The sequence below is a fragment of the Nyctereutes procyonoides genome, unplaced genomic scaffold (assembly GCF_905146905.1).
Source record: "Nyctereutes procyonoides isolate TBG_1078 unplaced genomic scaffold, NYPRO_anot_genome, whole genome shotgun sequence".
Classification (NCBI taxonomy): domain Eukaryota; kingdom Metazoa; phylum Chordata; class Mammalia; order Carnivora; family Canidae; genus Nyctereutes; species Nyctereutes procyonoides.
The window spans coordinates 17,063,356-17,083,287 of NW_026575133.1; the positions used below are offsets into that span (position 1 = coordinate 17,063,356).

Here is a 19,932-nt window from a genome sequence, read left to right on the forward strand (position 1 = left end):
GCGCGACTCCGCCCCCAGGCCCCGGCCCCGCCTACAGCCCCGCCCCCGCCGCCCCAGGCCCCGCCCCCGGCTCCGCCCCAGACCCCGACCCGCCCGGGGTACTGGCCCGCGCGACTCCGCCCCCAGGCCCCGGCCCCGCCTACAGCCCCGCCCCCCGCCCCAGACCCCGACCCCGCCCCGCCCCGGGGACTGGCCCGCGCGACTCCGCCCTCGGCCGCCCCGGCTTTTACTTTCGCTTTCTTGCGGGCGGCCCCAGACCCCGGCCGCGGAGGGACCGAGACGGACGCCAGCCCCGCCGCCCCGCCGCTGCGGACACGGTAACCTCGCGGCCCCCGCCCGCGCGCGCCGAGTCCGGGGAGAGGGCCCGGCCCAGCTCGCTCCGCCCAGCCCAGCCCAGCCGGCCCTCGGTTCCCTGCTGGCCGCCCGCCGGGACAGCCCTGCAGCTCGGCTTTTGGGAAAGGGGGCGTGGAGGGAGCCGGGAGGGAGGGGGTGGCGGTCTCGCCAGGCTGACAGCGAGCGCTCCGCTGTCGGACCACCCTCTAAGTCACCGCGGGCCTCGCTGTGCCTGTCTGTTAAATGGGAACGGTGCTGATCGCGGCCTGAGGGGCGCCGGGAGGATGGAAGGAGGTGACCGGTGCATATAGCAGGGGGGCCTGGGTCAGGGCTCAGTGTGCAGGAGCTGCTGACTTCCTGCCTGGGGCCGCTGGTGCAGGGCCCTTGAAGATCTCTTGAGGAGGTGAAAAAAACAGGACCACAGTGGACCTTGCAACCTTTCACCGTTGTGTTCAAGTTTATCGTAATGGAGCAGTAAAATTACTTGTGGGGTACTCTGTGTGGGCCATGCACAGGCTCTTCCCTTGAACTCTTGCTCTGATGGACTGTGTGGCCCTGTCCTTTATTTACTTACAGGCTATTTCCTCCTTCAGGGGCTGCTGACCTTCAGCCCCTATGAACAGCCCTCACCTGGGTTCATAATCCACCTCTGCTTCCTGTTAGTTGTGTGGCCTTGGGCAGGTTACTTAAACTCTCTGAAGAAACCCAGGTTTCTTCTGCAATGGGCAGGGGCTCCAGCCTCCTAGCAGTGCTGCGAGCCTCTGGTGACAGGGGTACCCAAGTACCAGGGGAGCCTTCTCCAAGTGCCAAAGGTGAAAGGTCCTCAGGGCTGCTTCTCTTTGAGCCTTTTAGGGAGATTGTCTTCACTGGGGCAAGAGTGGGGGGCAAGTTGTGTTATGCCACTTCTCAGAGGAAGTAGATGCAATGAGTCCTCCCACTCATGGAAAAAAAGTTCAGGATATAGCCAGAAGTGATTTCCTACCAGATATGTACCAGTCGCCTATTAAAACATGTTTAGAAACAATCACTAGAGAAATATTTTTTCATTCTCTGTAAGAGCTCCTTAAAATATCCGTGAAGGTTGGCAGTTGAATGTTTTCTTGGTCTTGAGTTCTGCTGACAGTGGCGATAATAAGGAATGTTTATTGAACATCTAGAATGTGCTATACTGTACATAGTACTTTACATGCGTTTTTCCATTCATCTCACGGCCTGTGACTTCGGCATCATTATCTTCCCAATTCACAGATGAGGAAGCTGAGGCTCAAAGAAATTGAGCCCTTTGTTCAAGGTCCCATGGCTAGTAGATGGAGGAGCCAGTTTAATCCCTGATCTGCTATTCCCATGACTGGGCTCTCAACTTGGTTGTGTTCTCTGTCCTGTGTCAACAATTTATTCAGACACTGAATGATTTAAACATTTTAAGTACATTTTAATTAAAACATTTATAAAAAATATTTATCGGAGCAGCTGGGTGACTCAGTTAAGCATTCAACTCTTGATTTCAGCTCAGGTCATGATCTCAGGATCCAGCTGCTGCATCAGGCACGGCGCTGGGCATGGAGCCTGCTTAAGATCTGTCTCTCTGTTCTCCCTTTGCCAATTCCCCCCATCCTTCTCTTAAAAGAAAAAAAAAAGAAAGATCTATTTATATTTTTTTAAAATTTTATTTATTCATGAGAGAGACAGAGAGAGAGAGAGGCAGAGACACAGGCAGAGGGAGAAGCAGGCTTCATGCAGGGAGCCCGACGTGGGACTCGATCCCGGGTCTCCAGGATCACACCCTGGGCTGCAGGCGGCGCTAAACCGCTGAGCCACTGGGGCTGCCCAAAAGAAAGATTTATTGAGTGTCCACTATGTTCTGTCCAGAACTTTTCTATGACTGAAACAAAAAAGGGTAATTAAGATACACTCTAGTTGAGATATGCTCTCTGTCGGCTAAGAGTTCGAATCTTACTGGATACTAACGACAATAAGGATGACAAGAGCTAACTGGGAGTGCTTATGTGGAGCTCCTGGCAGTGCCAGTGCTTTATGTGCATCACGTACGGATTCATTTAGAGAGAAGATCGACAAGTGTAATTGAAGACAGATGCGCTGTTGGATGAGCGGGAGCATTTGTGTGCTGACTGTTCTTTATGGCCTGAGCCCTAAAAGAGGATGAACACTGGAAAACAACACTAGGCCTGCCCCATCCAGGCACAGCAGAGCTGAGATAGATAGATTCTCCTGGTGGGCTCTGAGTATGAGTGGAAATACAGGGTCAACACCACATCTTGGCTTGGCTGAAATGATGTGGCCAACATCAGGCACCCTGCTGGGTCAGCACCCTTGTTCTGGGTGAACTTGATTTTCCCCAGAAATCAAGCCTGGCCTCATGGGAGTAAGAAAGTCACTGAATGTTTGCTGTCCCCCTACACAGTGCTCAGCATCAACCCAGAAAGAGGTTTCAGACGGAAGACCCTTCTTGCCTAGTGTTTGGGGGAAAAACTCATGGAAAGCCTCCCACACTGAACCATAGAAGTGAGACTGAATTTTATGTCTTGGTAGCCAAGTCCAAAGTCCCCTCCATGTGGCTTGGAAGGACAAGGAGTTTAAGCTGCACCCCTGCTTTGATGGAGCGTGTGTACAGTTCCCCTCTGCCTGCAGCACCCCATCCCCGCCCTCTCGGGTTTCCCCTTCTCAGACCTCAGGTCAAATATCTCCTTCCCTGAGAGCCCTCCCTAATTCCTCTGAGGCTGAGGAGGGTCCCCTGGTATGGCTTCGGATGGTTGGTCCCTGTGGCACTCACCACAGGGTAGCTCGACATTTGTGCCATCCTTTTATCAGAACCTGCTCCCTGTCAAGGCAGCACCAGGTCAATGTGGTCCCAGCTTCATCCTCTGCTCCTAGCACACAACCTGCTGTGTTATCCCCCCAGTAAATATTCAATGAGTGAATGAAGGGGAGTTGCCAAAACTCTTCTCAGCATTCCCCGCAGCATCAGAACAAACATCTGGCTTTCTTAGGAGCTGTTTGCTTAGGATTGTCCTTTTTTAAAAGTTGGTCACATTGTTTTGTCATCCATCCCAGACTCCGCCTTGAAGACTAGCATCCGCAAAAGGCTCAAGGCTTAAAGACCACATGTCAGAGGTAGTGTCTTTTTCTGATGAATCTTGTATGACTTTAACTTGTTATTTTTGAAAATGTTTCTGTGCTTTGCTAACAACAATGCCCATGAAAAGTAACTAAGTCGGGGCAGCCCCGGTGGCCCAGCGGTTTAGCAGCGCCTTCAGCTCAGGGTGTGATCCTGGAGACCTGGGATCGAGTTCCACATCAGGCTCCCTGCATGGAGCCTGCTTCTCCCTCTGCCTGAGTCTCTGCCTCTCTCTCTCTCTGTGTGTCTGTCATGAATAAATAAATAAAATATTTTAAAAAAGAAAAGTAACTAAATCTGCAAAAAGCAGATGAAATGAAAACTATCAAGAGTTTCTGCATGCCTGAATTTATGTGTATCTGATTTAGGGACGGGGCTATCTCTGTTTTCAAGAAACATTGCACTCTAATCTGAAAAATCTAACTGCCACCAACCAGACACTCATTGGTGGCAATGGTCGGGGGGCTCATGAGGTGTTGAAAAACAAGTTGGCCACATGGCTCCTCTCAGTCATTGTAGAGAGCTGCTGTGGGACCTCTCCTCCCCACCCCATTGTCTTCACCCCACTAAGGTAAGCTGCAAGGTGACATGATAATGCCACTCAGAATTCCACAAGGTGGACATGTTGCCATCTTGGGCGCCTCCTCTCAAGCTGGATTCCTTCTCCTTCCCACCTCCAGAAATCCTTACTTGTGCTCTGGGGCACAATGTGTTCTGTCAAGTGGATGCCTTCTTGTTCTCCGACAGTGAAAACATCCCAGGGTGAGCCTAACGGGAATGCAGACCTGCATTTGCCAACTGTGGCCCAGTCTACAATCTCTCAGAGATCAAAACAGAAGAAATTGGGCCCTGGTGGGGCTTTCCTCCATTACTAAAAGTTGAGCCCTTCATCAGGAAGGAAACAGGATGTGATTTAGGAAAAAGGACTTTAGCACAGGCTCTGCTCCCAACCTGTTACCTCCCTTTTGGCTGTTTCTCCTTGGGACATTGGTTTCTTCCAGCTTTCCGTTCAATTAATATTTATTCAGTAAGCACCTTTTGTGTGTTGGGTGCCTCTGCCCTGATGAGATTAGAATTGTTGTGTTTGAGCTGAACATTAAGCAGAGTGAAAATAGAAGACAGGGAGAAAGGGGGTGGGGGGAGCTGATGAGATCGGTGTAATTAAGGTGGACCTCCCTATGGAGGTGACATTTAAGCTGAATTCTGAAGACTGATTATTAGTGAGCTGGGCAAAGATGTCATGTCCAGTGAATGTACAGGTGGTGACTTCCAGAAAGAACTATGAGCCCTGATAGAACCTGAAATGAACATAATATGCTTCAGGACACTGAGAGGGTGCATGGTATGATAATAAAGGGGGGGAGGTCCTCTGGGGTGGATATGGCTGGCTTCAAATCAAAGTCTTACTATTAATTATTCATGTAGCCTGGGACAAGCTATGTAACTTTTTCTTGCCTCACCTACCTCATGTGTCAAAAAGCAGTGATCACAGGGGTGGTCTAACAGCATTATTGAGAATATTAAATAAGATAATGCTTATAAAACACATAAATAATGAGTCAGTTTTTATTCTTTTTTTAAGATTTTGTTTATTTGAGAGAGAGAGAGAAAACAAACGAGCAGGGGGGAGGGGCAGAGGGAGAGGGAGAAGCAGACTCCACACAGAGCAGGGAGTCTGACGTGGGGCTCAATCCCAGCACCCTGAGATCATTACTTGAGCTGGAAAGCAGAAGCTCAACCAACTGAGCCATCCAGGGACTCCAGTCAGTTTCTATTCTTATTGTTATTTTTAACTCTTTGAAGCAGAGAAAGTAGTAGATTAGTAGGAGACCCTACTTTTTTTGTAAAGGGCCAGGTAGTAAATATTCTAGGCTTCTTAGGCCACATGATCTCGATCACAATTGCTCAATTCTGGTTGTGAAAGGAAGGCAGCCATAGGCAATATATAAACGAATGGGTATCTTTGTTTTTCAGTAAAACTTTATTTGTAAAAACAAGTGGTGGGCATAGTTTGCAGATCCAGTACTAGATGATGAAGGGTCTTTTTTTTTTTTAAAGATTTTATTTATTTATTCATGAGAGACAGAGAGAGAGAGACAGAGAGAGAGAGAGGCAGAGACACAGGCAGAGGGAGACACAGGCTCCATGCAGGGAGCCTGATGCGGGACTCGATCCCAGGACTCCAGGATCACGCCCTGGGCCTAAGGCAGGCACTAAACCACTGAGCCACCCAGGGATCCCATGATGAAGGGTCTTAAAATCTAGGGAGATCAGTTTAGATTTGAACTTTGTGGGGTTTTTTTGTTTTTTGAGGATTTTATTTATTTATTCATGAGAGACACAGACACAGAGAGAGGCAGAGACGTAGGCAAAGTGAGAAGCAGGCTCCCTGTGAGAAGCCTGATATAGGACTCGATCCCAGGACCCCAGGATCACAACCTGAGCCAAAGACAGATGCTCAACCACTGAGCCACCCAGGTGCCCCAGAGTTGAACTTTTTAGACAGTAGGGATCTCTTGAAGATTCTTGAGTAGGAAAATAACTTGCTGGAAATCTATTTTGGTAGAAACATGTAATAAAAGAATCTAATACAGAGAGCTTACATCTCAGATTCCTACTGTTTTTTAATTGGGTTTGAGTGATGCCAGGAAAAGGCTGAGCACTTTATAGCCTGTCAGAAATATTGGGGGAGTTTCTTGTTGCTACAGACCTTGACGGACTTTCCACAGCTTCTTGTTTTTTTTTAAACATTTTTTTAATTTAAATTCAATTTGCCAACATACAGTATAACACCCACTGCTCATCCCATCAAGTGCCTTCCTCAATGCCCATCACCCAGTTACCCCATCCCCTCACGCACCTCCCCTTCCACAACCCTTTATTTGTTTCCCAGAGTTAGGAATCTATCATGGTTTGTCTTCCTCTCTAATTTTTCCCACTCAGTTCCCTCTCTTTCCCCTTATAATCCCTTTCACTATTTCTTATATCCCACGTATGAGTGAAACCATATGATGATTGTCCTTCTCCAATTGACTTACTTCACTCAGCATAATACTCTCCAGTTCCATCCACGTCAAAGCAAATGATGGGTATTCATCTCTTCTGATGGCTGAGTAATATTCCATTGTATACATAGACCACATCTTCTTTATCCATTCACCTGTTGAAGGACATCATGGCTCCTTCCACAGTTTGGCTATTGTGGACCTTGCTGCTATGAACATTGGGGTGCAGGTGTCCTGCTGTTTCACTGCATCTGTATCTTTGGCGTAAATCCCCAGTAGTGCAATTGCTGGGTCGTAGGGCAGGTCTATTTTTAAATTCTTGAGGAAGCTCCACACTGTTTTCTAGAGTGGCTGCACCAGTTCACATTCCCATCAACGGTGCAAGAGGGTTCCCCTTTCCCCACATCCTCTTCAACATTTGTTGTTTCCTGTCTTGTTAATTTTCGCAATTCTCACCCGTGTGAGGTGATAGCTCATTGTGGTTTTGATTTGTATTTCCCGGATGGCAAGTGATGCGGTGCATTTTCTCATGTGCTTGTTGGCCATGTCTATGTCTTCTTTGGAGAAATTTCTGTTCATGTCTGCTGCCGATTTCATGATTGGGTTTTTTGTTTCTTGGGTGTTGATTTTAAGAAGTTCTTTATAGATCACCCAAGAAACAAAAAAATCCACAACTTCTTATACACAGGGAACTTTTAACAAAATCTTGGATGTCGGATGAGAAGCTCCCTAAGGGCACAGATTTTGTTTCCTTTGCTGCTGTCTCATCCATCTCTGGAACAGTGCCTGAAATAAAGTTGGTGCTCAAGCATTTGAATGAATTGTTGATACAATAGCCCTGGAGCCTGTGTATGCAAGATTGCTCACCTCCAGGCTTAATTAAAAACTGTTAACACCTAGGAAGTGCTGCTTAAAAATATCCTGAGGCCAGCAATGCCACTAGATACCAATGTTCTGGTTTGTTTTTCTCTTTCCAGATGGCAGATGATCAAGACTGTGGTATGGAGCAGGCAGCTGGGGACTCAGAAAGCCCAGATGCAGTTGATGCGAGGCCAGACCGGTCCTCCTTTGTCCCATCACTCTTCAGGTAAGTTTCCTTCTTTGCAGGATGAAAGAGGGGCCCTGGGCTTCCTCAGCCCACTATGCCTCTGACATTCTGCACGTGTGTGGGGAGGGGGACATTCTGGGCAGGACACCTGTGCTGAGCGTAGAAGATTTGCACAGAGTCCTGTCAGCTGTATGTGACAACAGGAGGGTTCCCATGTGTGCTCCCTGTCTCGTAGGGCAAGCCCAGGTGCAGGGGAAACGAAACTATGGGGGTGCCCTGCCCGGTGGCTTTGCATCTGGATGGCAGCTGCCCAGGAGGAAGGAGCTGTCCTGGGCAGAGATAATTTGCAGCCATCCTCCTATGGGGCTGAGCATGGGCTGCTGCTGCCAGATGGGACCAGGTTTTGGCTGAAAGGTAGAACCCAGGGACATGGGACAGAGGTTTTAGGGTAGCACTCCATTGAAGGAAATATCCTGTCTACTGAGTCTCGCCTTATCTTTTCTTGAGTTCGCTTCTAAAATTCTAAATTTTGCATTTAATAATAATAGGAAGGAAGGTTGAATGGATGATTGGAAAAAAAGAAGATTGGATGGATGGATACAAGAAAGGAAGATTGGATGGATGCAAGAAAGGAAGGTTGGATGGATGGATGGATGGATGGATAGATGTAGGTTGGAGAAAGAGGGAAGGAGGGAGGAAGGAAAGGGTGTAAAGAAAACCTAGTGCTGTGTTTCCCTCCCTGAGTCAGTGTTTATTTGCTTTGCTGTCACAGAACTCTAGCTCAAAGATGATAGTGTTAAGAAATAATAAGGAGGTAAAAAGGGCAAAATCCTTATATAAAAGCCACATCACTCCCATTTCATTCTACTATATATATTTTTATTAGTATATTTCTTAAACATATACATGAATTTGGAACAGCCCAGTGTGGCTCCAAACAGCCCCATTTCTAATGCCGTCCTTCACCCTTATTAGATTGTTGTATACATAGAAAAACCATTGCACTGCCTCATTCAAGGAGACCCACAGATACTGAATTGTCTGTTAGACAATGTGGAGGTTTTGATATCATCTAAGAATTAGGGTGGATGAGAGTCTGTGCTTCTTTCATATAGTAGGAAACAGGAAACCGAGAAAGGGGAGGCAATATCTTAAGCAGTCCAATTTTAGGAAAAATACATATAGAGGTTGAGGATCTGATCAATCATTTCCTTAAAGCTGCTGGTGTCTGTACCCCTTGGAAGGTCTTCGAGTGCCTTGTTTGTATACATCTGCCTTACAGATGCATCATTTTGCAAAAATAGATATGGTCTGTGATACAGGTTTTTTTTTTTTTTTTTTTCCCCCCCCTAGGTCCTTTGGGAAGGTCAATAAGCCCGGATAGTCTTCTGTATTCTAGTTCACTTTATCAGTTTTTATAGCATGGCTGATGTTGACCTTAAGCTACATGTTATCAAGATAAACAGTAATTATTCTTGCAAAATCCTTGAATTATATTCCATTATCCAATTAAATATTTGAATTAAATTAAATGGGCAGGGGCCAGATTTAGAAGGGCTTGTCTGCAAGTCATGTCAAGGATTTGGAAGCTGTTTTAGTTATATGGATTGTAAGAAGTGACTGTTGAATTATTAAACAACACTGAGCTATAGTAAATGGCAATTTAGTATCTTATTCTTCCAGGCTGTAGATTGTTGGTTGCTTGTTTCCTGTACCTTCACTAGGCATCGGACTTGAACCCTATATTACATGATGCACAGACCACCTACCAAGGAGGCAGTTGATTCACATAAACTTCTACTTGGATTTGTGATATACCCTTAAAATTTAGGTTTTTCCTTTCTTTTTTACTTAAGTAAGATGGAAGGTTCTTTCATCTGGCTTTAAAATTACCATGTAAGGGGTGCCTGGGTGGGTCAGTCGGTTAAGTGTCTACCTTTGGCTCAGGTCATGATTCCGGGGTCCTGGAATTGAGCCTGCTTCCAGCTCCCTGCTCAGTGGAGCACCTGCTTCTCCTCCCTCTGCCCCTTCCACTGCTCATGCTCTCAGTCTCTATATCTCTCATAAAATCTTTAAATATATAAATAAGTAAAATTAACTATGTCAAATGCCATTTTGGGTCACTAATTCATTATTTCAGTCACTCATTAAGTATCTATGGAGCAACAGATAGAAGTCCCCTATACCAAATTTGAACCTGCATTCACCTGTCTCTCATACCGAGCTCTCAGCTAGGACTCTCAGCTGCTGCCTTAATGTGCCAGGCTCTGTGTTTGGCCTAGGGCTGCAGCTAGAAACAAGGTCAACAAGATCCACGTGGCCCCAGCCCCAGACAGTCACATTCCTGCAGGGAAGGCGGCTATGCAACAGGTAACTGAGGTATGCTGCTGGTATGGAGGCAGGACAGAGCAGGGCACTTGGGGAGTAAAATTGAAAAAGGGACCCACCCTGGTCTTGGGTGAAGGAATGTCCCCTGGGAGATGTGATGTATGCTGAGACTTGATAGAGGGAAGAAGTTGGGGAGGGGGCGGGTGGGTGCCTGAGATCAGGGTGGTGGTGCGTGCTGGCAGGAATGTGGGATGTGGATGGCTGGCAGAAGAGGAGACAGGAAAAATAGGCAGGGGTCAGATTTAGAAGGACTTGCCTGTAAGTCACATTAAGGATTTGGAATCAATCCTAAGAGCAAGGAAGTCATGAAAGAATTTTAGAAGTAGAGTGACTTAGGGGCATTTGGTGGCTCTGAGTTAAATGACTGGCTCTTGGTTTCTGCTCAGGTCATGATCTCAGGATCATGAGATCAAACCCCACACTGGGCTCCTCTTTCAGCACAGTCTTTTGGAGGTTGTCTCTCTGCCTTTCCTTCTGTCCCTACCCTACCCCTGCACACTTACACACACTCTCTTTCTCTTAAATAAATCTTAAAGAGAAAAGTAGGGGTGCCTGGGTTGTTTCATTGGTTCAACATCTGCCTTCAGCTCAGCTCATGAACTCAGGGTCCTGGGAACAAGCCCCATGCCGGGCTCCCTGCTCAACAGAGTCTGCTTCTCCCTCTCATTCTCCCTCTGTGCTCACTCTCTTTCTCAAATAAATTTTTAAAAAAAAGTAGAGCGACTTAATCAACCATATCTACCTACCAAAAAAAGAATGAAAGAAAGAAAGAAAGAAAGAAAGAAAGAAAGAAAGAAAGAAAGAAAGAAAAGAGAGGAAGGAAGGAAGAAGGAAGGAAGGAAGGAAGGAAGGAAGGAAGGAAGGAAGGAAGGAAGGAAGGAAAGAAGAAAAGAAAAGAAAGAAAAAGAATCATTCAGGATTGCCATAGCTGCAGTGCGGGGCAGGCCCTGAAGAGGGCAGGGAGCTGTTGCAGCTCTTGGGGGCCAGATGCATCAGGTGGAGAGGAGCGGCCGGACCCCCAGAGATGCCGCAGGTCCCAGAGGTAAAAGGAATGGGACTTTGTGACCAAAAGGAAGGAATGGCCGAAGAGGGGAGAGATGACGAGGAAAGTGGCACCTGATCCCCAAGGAAGAGTGGAAGTCATCTGCTGACCCCTGAGCCCTCTGATTAGAGAAAGAAGTGAAGAAATCCCTATTTCTATTGTCATAGTGTCAGAATGGCACCAGCGTTTGCCACCTTTCATAATTTCCCTGAACATTCCTGCTGCCTTCGCTCTGCTGCACAAGAGCACATGACAGTTTTGGGTGGTGCCAGGGACTTGGCCTGTGATGGGCCAAGACTCTAAGTGCAACTCTGAACAACGGGACTTGCCACAAAGAGCAGGTGTCCACGGTCACACCTGGCCTGTCGACTCCCTACACCTCCAGCTCTGTGTCTTGAGATTCTAACGGGGATTGTTTCTTCCACTGAATTTAACTCACTGCGGTGGCCTGAATATGGCACCCCCTCCTGTGGTCCCCTCAGCAGAGTGCAGGACAAGAAGTATCCCACCTGTCAGGTGTGTAGGTGAGTCAGGAGCTACTTCCAGTACTCTCCGCCCCTGATGGCAGGGACCCTACCCAGCCCGTCCCATCTCCAGCTCCCTTCTCCAAAGTGTCAGAATTACTGTCAGGTAAGGCAAGCTGGGGGGACAGTTGGCACCTCCTGCCCATTTGTAATTGAGGACACTCGCCTTCCCCTGAGGACCTCAGGGATTCTGGGAAATGAGAAAGAAGTCTCCTTCTCTCCCCAGAGCCTTGGGAGGACTCCCTGGACCCTGGTAGTTTTAAGCTTTCAGACTTATTTTGGCTTTGTCACCTCAGTGTCACTAGATGGCACCACAGCATCGTTTTATTTCCATTCTGTTGGGCCCCGAGTAAACACGGCTGGCTGTTCTTTAACTTACTTTTTTAAAAAAACAAAACAACAAAAAACCCCACTAATTTTATTAAAGTATTTTCTAATTTCCTCATCATTGAAGAACATTTGGAAAACACAGGAAACCACAAAGGAAAAATATTCAAGATACTAATTTAAAATGAATAAAAGTGTTTGGACTTGTAAACAGAAAAGACTTAGAAGAAATCAGTGTGTCCATTCATTATGAACCACAGTTTATGGAACGAGGCCTAGAATCATCTGTGCATTCGAAGAGGGCTTCAAGGTAACCCTAGCTCCTGGCACAGGGTACCTGCCCTCCAGGGTAGTGGTGTGGTCCCTGCCCTGGTGTAAACTCAGGTTCTTACTGAGTGTCTAAGCGCAGCTACAGAAACGGCTGAAAACTGCAGTGTACTGGGAAGCGTGGGGGGGGGGGGGTAGGGACAGGGAGGGAGGGCGGAAGGAGGGAGAACCTGATGCATTGGAAATGGAGTTAGTAGGGGATAGGAAGAACCTGCCTGCCAGGGCCAGGCCACAATGAAAGTGATGATCAGACTGTGCCTCAAAGGACAGGTTCTTGGGATGTGGGTGGAGGCCCATGGACAGGGTGAGTTGGGACCTGGTGACGCCACCGGGAGCCATGGCAGGTGCAAGACTGCATGTCCCCAGCAGCCTCCCGCATGTCCTCTCTGGGGCACAGTGGAGCTGTGATTCTGCCTTTCTCGATTCTGCGCAAGGTCAGTATTCATTGGAAATAGAAGACAAAGTAGCAAACAGATTTTACCCACTCAGATTTCCCCACAGCCTTCTGTGTCCCTGCAGAGGGGTGTGTTTATCCTTCCATTTCCCAAGGGAAGGGGGCTGGGGGAAATCCTCATTTTCAAATCTTGATAAACTCCCACGTTTTGAGACACTTGTTCAGCTCTCCTGGGCTTTCTGCTTCGTGTCATCCTTGTGTTCCTCCCTTTGTGTTCCTCAAGTGTATTTAGGGAAGGCCACTGGCTTCTAACTCTTTCTCCTCCATTGCTACTCGGGTTTCTCCACCAGCTAAGGGCTGTATGTAAACAGATCCCTGTAAGACTATGTGTTCTTTGTAGAATTATAAGAAAGATCCAGGTGGCTTGTCTTCTCCTGTGGAGGAGAGGGTGTTTCAGAAGAAGCAATGCTTTGGAATTAGAGAAAAGAACAAAGATCGCAGACCTTGAGCTCATTCCAAAGACTATGTTCCAAATGAAGCAAAAGCCATTTGATCACACTCTGGTTAAAAGGGGCTAGGTCTGGCTGGGTACCCCAAAAGAAGTGGAATGTTAAAATATACCCAGGGAGTTGACTTTTCCATAAAGGAAGTCTTCAAATTCAGACTGCAGAGCACTGGATGCCTGGCTCCCGAATTTGTACATAAACGGTACTAAAGGTTGACTGCTGTATTTGCAGCAGTGATGACACCACCTAAAACGACAGCAGGGAGCAGGGGTGATATGGAGGCTGACATCCCAGCTTCTGGTCCTGGCCTCCCAGTCACCAGTTGAGGGGCTAGCAGGTCCTTTGACTTTGTGGAGCCTGTTTTCTCATTTGCATAATAGGGACGTGAATACCTTCCATGGGATTGTTTGTGAGAATTGAATAAAGTAACCATCCGCTTGCTGAATTGCCTGATGAAGAAACCGTATGTCATTCCTGATGGGGAAGAAATCATACCATTGTAATGTTAAAACTGGAAGACTCCTGAAAACGTGCTTTGTCCAGTCCCCACCTCCAACGGTCAAGGAAAGTTAAGACCAGAGAGGTTAAGTGCTTTACCCATAGTCACCCAGCAAGACGAAGACCAAGACCCAGGTCTAACTTGGGTCCAGTGCTCCACCCCGTAAATCAAGTGCCAGTCATGACTGCAGTGGCATAGAGCCTTTCAACCACAGTAATCTACCAGCAGAGCGGTTTTTTTCTCCTACCCAACTGGGTCAGCAAATTTAATTCTTCATTGAAAGTGCTCCCTTTCTGCTTCACTTCAGCTGAGGGATGGACAGCTTTCCAACAGGGCTAGCGATGGGCTTTCTGGTAAAGAAAGCCAAGTACCCATTACAGGAGCAGGGAGCCACACCTCTAAAGCATGGACACAGGATCTAGAAACTTTGAAGCTCCACACATGTAAGAATATCTCCAGTCATGTTAGGTTATGGCTCTCCCAGAAGGGGAAAAATGAGCTGTACGGTTAAAAGAAAAAAATGAAGAAGGAAAGTAAATGACCGGGTTTTCATAGTAATAAAAATGTTAAAACACTCTTCTGGAAGTAAGTCTAGTCATAGAGAAGTTACTCTGAGAGGTACTGGGGGGGCTCCGTTGATTATGTGTCAGACTCTTGGTTTCCACTCAAGTCATGATCTTCAGGGTCATGAGACCGAGCTCCCACATCAGGGTCTTTGCTCATCAGGGAGTCTGCTCGAGATTCTCTCTCCCTCTTCCTTTGCCCCTCCCCACCTAAGATAAATAAGTAAAATCTTAAAAAGAAGAAGAAGAAGAAAGAAAGAAAGAAAGAAAGAAAGAAAGAAAGAAAGAAAGAAAGAAAGAAAGAAAGAAAGAAAGAAAGAAAGAAGAAGAAAAGTACTTTGAAACTAAGGCTCCTGGGGATCCCTGGGTGGCTCAGCGGTTTAGCGCCTGCCTTTGGCCCAGGGCGTGGTCCTGGAGTCCCGGGATCGAGTCTCGCGTCAGGCTCCCAGCATGGAGCCTGCTTCTCCCTCCTGTGTCTCTGCCTCTCTCTCTCTCTCTATGTCTATCATAAATAAATAAATAAATAAATAAATAAATAAATAAATAAATAAATAAATCTTAAAAAAAAAAAAAGAAACTAAAACTTCTTAGTTTAGAAGGCCTGTTGCTTCTCCAGGACACATGTGGTCACAAGTAAGAGATGTACAGTGTGGCCCTGCATGTTCAAACTCCGAGCTTGCTGGGGCTCTGGGTGTTGTCTAGCATGCACCTGTTGTGGAGAATTGCTCTGCCTTTCCTCTGAAAGTGGAAAAGATAAATGCAGTGACTGTGTAAGAACGCGGGCCGTCGTGTTAGCCGTTCTAAGTTCTGGAGCTTGCAGCCATAATACAGACATCAGTTTTAGGCTATTGAAAGGGAATTCTGTTCTTGATTTACCCCTGGCTGATTTTTTTTTTTTTAGTCTTTTATCAAAATATTTTTCTTTATTTATTTTTCTTTCTTCCTTCTTTCTTTTAGAGAGAGAGAGAGAGAGAAGGCAAACACAAGCAGGGGGTGGAGGGGCGGAGAGAGAGAGAGAGGGAGAGTCTTCAGCAGGCTACAAGCCCAGTACGGAGCCCCATTAGGAGTTTGGTCCTATGACCCTGAGATCATGACCTGAGCCAAAATCAAGAGTCAGTCGCTTAACTGACTGAGCCACCCAGGTGCCCCTTTTATCAATTTTTATTGTCAGAGGTCTCTCTATTTCATTTTTCAAAGGGGGAGGAGGGAAACGTGTATGTAGATAAGTTTGGGGGGAAAGACTCTTTTTCTCCCTAGCATATTTTAAGCAACTCTGTTTCTCAAAGTAGGTGTATGTTTGCAAATTTGAATTTCAGAAAAGAATGTACAGAGCCAAGTTTCTCTATACCTGAGGACAGCAATTGGTTGGGTTTGCCTAGAGTAGCAGGTGCTGCAGCTCCACTCTCTCAGTTTCACACCCTTCTACTGCCCAAGACCTTGAACCAGGAAGTTGAGAAAAGCAATGTTGAAACATTGCTTAATAATTGTTTCATTTTTATGTGTCCACATTTTCCTCTTTGCATGTGGAGGTACAGTAACTTCGAGACCATTCACTTTACTCCAGACCATTAAAAAAGTTTATATGCCTTATTTGAAAACTAAGGCCATTTGGTCCACCTTTTCTTTCATTTGTGTTAGTACCTTGAGCACCTTTATAAGGAGAAAAATAGCCCAAAGAATTTGAACAGTGATCCTCCACGAAGTCATCTCCTATTTTTGTTCGTTTACTTACATATAATTTTCCACTTTTGCAACTTCCGCGTGTGCTGTTTTGCCACCTTTTGTAGACTGGCACTTTGGTGGGTCACCCACATCTGCATGCTCATCACTTTAAATAGCTGTGTGGGATTTTGTTCTTCTGATACTCAGTCTCTTGCTTAGCCATTCCCTGTTTCCATGTTATCACTCTTAAAATGATGCTTCTGGCCGCATCTTTGTGGACATCTGGGGTTCCCCCCACCCACTTTGGATTCTATGCTCCTAGAAAGTCACTTTGTCCCTAGGGAGCTGTCCCGGGGTGGGGAGGATGCGGCAGTGTGGAGCCTGGGCATTTCTGCCGGTCAGCAGAGAAGGGGAGGCCAGTGTGACTTTCCCAGCCTCAGTGTGAATGGTCCTATGGAAAACTCTAGCATGCAGTTCACTGCTGATTCAGTCACGGGCCTTCAGGGCTGGGCGGGCTGTGCCAGTCTGCTGTCCCCTGCTGAGCCCCGAGCATGTTGAGTTTTTATTATTACAGAGAAGAAGGAAACTCGCTGCCCATAGTTGCTGGGCGAAGCCTAGTTCTGATGCACAGGGGGGTGCTTGCGGATGGAGACACGAGGTACCACCTTCACTCTTTCCTTTCCTCTCTGCCTCACTCTGTGACTTGGTATGTCCGGACTGTCGGGGATACCCGCTGTTAAAATGTTGAAACCATGAATGAATCATCCCAAAAATATTTAGACAAAGCAGCTACGAAAACCAGAGCTCTAGTTCCGAATGAAACAGCCCTGGGGAAATGTGTGCCTGGTGGTGTGTTTACTTTCCTGCTGATGAATGTCTGCAAACAGATAGAGCTTCTGGGGATCCTATTCATGGAGACGTTTTAGAAAATAAACAGTAGCAGGTTTGCATGTTTCTATTCCCTTCCGAATATAGAAAGGTATAATTCACATTTCCGGCAGCCTAGGGGATCCTGTAAGAGGATGAAACCTGTATTTATCCACTCCGGTGATGGGGAAAATTATACTCACACCCAGAATGGATTGTAAAAATTCATTGTGCACTCTCTGAGGTTTTTTACTTCTTCATAAAGTAGGCAGAGTATTTTTATCCTGTGATGTTTCCTGGTATGAGTTGCTGTAGGCTCTCCAAGGATGTCTTTTTGTACAAATAACCATCAGAGCTTGGTTGTAATTTTTTTGCCTCTTGACTTTGTTGAAATGACTGAGTTGGCCTCACTCCGTGGAATCTGAGGTTTCAAAAAAAAAAAAAATGGGTCTCTAACCTAAGAAGTTAGGATCATCTAGTTTCTTCCTAATAATCAATGCTGTCATTATCTGTGTTCCTAGCAGAGATTTGAGCTTATCTGAATATGCCTGGGAAGAGAAGATAATGGCACTTGCTCCTACTGGTGATGAAACGCAACACCTAGAAACAAGAAAGATGGTTAGGAAGCATTGTAGTAAATTAACCACCCATTGCATTTTAGCTCACACTTGCGAACACTTGCTAAATTGTTCTGCTAGGCTTTCATGGTTATTGCACTCTTGCTTGTCTGGCCCAAAGAACAGCGATTTTATGGCCAGATTTTTTTTTTAATCTGTAGCCAGTTATGAAACACAGGAGCTTTTAAGAGGATTTAGAACTTTTAATTCACTGTTCTGGCTTACCATGATCCTTATCCTTAATAGCACGTTTCAAAACACATGTTTCTTCTTCTTCTTCTTTGGCATAGTAATCTTGGCCAAAGTCTTCATAAGGTGAAAAAGGTCAAGATAAAAGCTGGATTTATCAGCAGAGAATTAGCAAAGGCAGAGGAGAAGGGGTGGGGGTGGGGGGGCAGGCAAGCAGGTAGAAATGGGAAATAATAGAATCTGACTTAAAAAATACCATGGCCAGCTTGTATTTGCAATGTCTTTCTGTACCCCTCATCTGTACTTTGCAGAATAAATGGGATAGTGATTATTAACAGGCTTTGTAAAGCATAAAACATTACACAAATATTATTGATACTTGTTGCTGGTGACGTAGGGAAATGGGAAGTGGCTCTTCCACCTTTTGCCCTCTTGGTCAGATTCAGGAAAAAGGCTGGTCTCCATTGACCCAGTCCAGGAAGAAGCTCATGCCCTCCTTTTTGGGGTCTGTGCCATAGCAGCGCATACATGTTCCAGGATCTTCTGCAGAAAAGTCATATGAACTTAGGACTATAAGAATGACTACTTTTAGATCTTATCTCGGGGGGTGGGGAAGGATCATCAGCTGAAGAAATTTCTGATCTGGATCTTTGAAAGCTTCTTAGTACCCTTCTCCTTCCCCACCGCTGGGCAAACCTGCTGTGCTGTGGACTGTTGCCATCTTCCTGCAGTGGCTAATTAATTAGCACAATCTCTTTGGAGCCCTTGAGGCCCTCATTCCTGTCCGAGGGCAGTTGTTTATCTGATGATCTGCTTGGCCCTGGCAATTGATTTCCAAACAGACAGTAACTCTTTATAAGCTGCTGGCACTAGGATTGCAAAGCTTCCCTCCCTGACTCTGAGTTACTGCGCCACCAGGGCAGTGCAGGGGACTCTCCAAACACTGTGCAAACAAAGGAGAAGTGGGGGTGGCATTTCCTGGAAGCATTTTGGTTGTGCTCTCAAAGTAACTTCAGCTTCAAGCTCTGTGTGACTGCCCCCCCAGGAGACGTTGCAGGCTTCATGGACAGTTGTAAATCACACCCATGACCCCACATCCAGTCTCGCTGCTGCCCAGGGGCACCTTCCACCTTCCACCATGTATCTGGTTCCACCTCCTGGCCATGAACCAAAGGTACCAAAGGCAGCACCCACATTGAAAGTGGCCTTTGACAGGAGAGGGCGAGCTAGCTCTCTGTCTTGTGCAGGGGTCAGCAGGGGAAGGTTAGAGTCTAGAGGGTCCACACAAGGGTTCATGGGAGGCTTAGTTGGTAAGTGTCTGCCTTCAGCTCGGGTCGTGATCTCAGGGTCCTAGTATCAAGTCCCACGTCAGGCTCCCAGCTCAGCAGGGAGTCTGTACCTCCCTCTTCCTCTGCCCCCCTAGCCCCTGGCTCATACTCTCTCTCTCTCTCAAATAAATAAATAAAACCTTAAAAAAAAAAAAAAAAAAGAGGACCCAAGAGGTGGGAAGACAGGCTAGTGCTGAGGCCCTTTGACATCAGAGGATGTGAGCATCTCCAGGAAAACACCCAGGCCTGGCTCTGATTCTCTTAAGTCTACGGTGAGGCCCAGGAATCTGGATTTTAACAGAGGTGACAACTACTAGAATAGGGGACTTGGTTTTGGACCTGTGAGTGAGTCTGGGCTCTCACCCCTATCTGGCTTTGTGTTCTTGGACAAGCTAATGTCCTCTTTTCCTGTGAGATGGGGCCAGTGCCTTACAGAGTTATAAAGACCATATGAGGTCACGTGTACATGGTAGTGAGGATTCTGAAATGGTACTTATTATGACCATATTTATGACTGCCGTTGTTACTGAGGTGGAGAGGAAGCAGCAGACCAAAAGGCTAGGGAATCCAATCACATGTGAAATCACAGTGAAAAACAGAATCAGGGGGTCTCTCAGGAGCCCTTTCAACAAGTGGCACAAAAAAGTAGGAATTCAGTAATCTCCAAAATAGGCCAGATAATTAAATCCATTTGCAGCAGGTGATGTTTAACTACTATATAATTTTTATTTTAATCCTTTGATTAGTTAACTTATTCACATGTACTAAAAAAGAGATACAGTCGAATTCTTCCTCCATCCTGCCACCCTGGCCCCAGCCCCCTATTACACAGGGGACCACTCTTTATGGTAGACAACAAATACCATTAGTAATAATAATAACATTTATGTACTATTTGCTCCAGGCCACACACTGTTCTAAATGCTTTGTGACTATCAACTTGTTCATAAGCTGTGAAGCAGAAGGTGTAATGTTGTCCTTTTTACAGAGGAGGAAGCTAAGCATAGGGAGGTTAAGTAGCTTACCCATGATCACTCAGCTGTATGGTGCCATCAGGTTTCAAAGACCAGCAGTCCGGCCCTGGAATTAATGGGTTTATCCATTATGTCACCTTTAAAGAGTCTTTATGCAAATACAAGCAACCATAAAGATACAATATTCCCCCTTCATTTTCCCC

At 46.4% G+C, this 19,932-nt stretch overlaps 1 protein-coding gene across 2 annotated transcripts in view; it reads left to right on the forward strand.

Annotated features, from left to right (window-relative positions):
* The first annotated feature begins 225 nt into the window (after positions 1 to 225).
* The window catches only part of CASP7 (caspase 7), a 31,446-nt gene continuing 11,739 nt past the window's right edge, over positions 226 to 19,932 (forward strand). For both annotated transcript variants that reach the window (XM_055300124.1, XM_055300125.1), the window contains exons 1-2: positions 226 to 317; positions 7,452 to 7,561. In XM_055300124.1, the coding sequence (XP_055156099.1) occupies positions 7,452 to 7,561 (110 nt within the window). In that variant the 5' untranslated portion in view covers positions 226 to 317. The remainder of the gene's footprint in view (positions 318 to 7,451; positions 7,562 to 19,932) is intronic.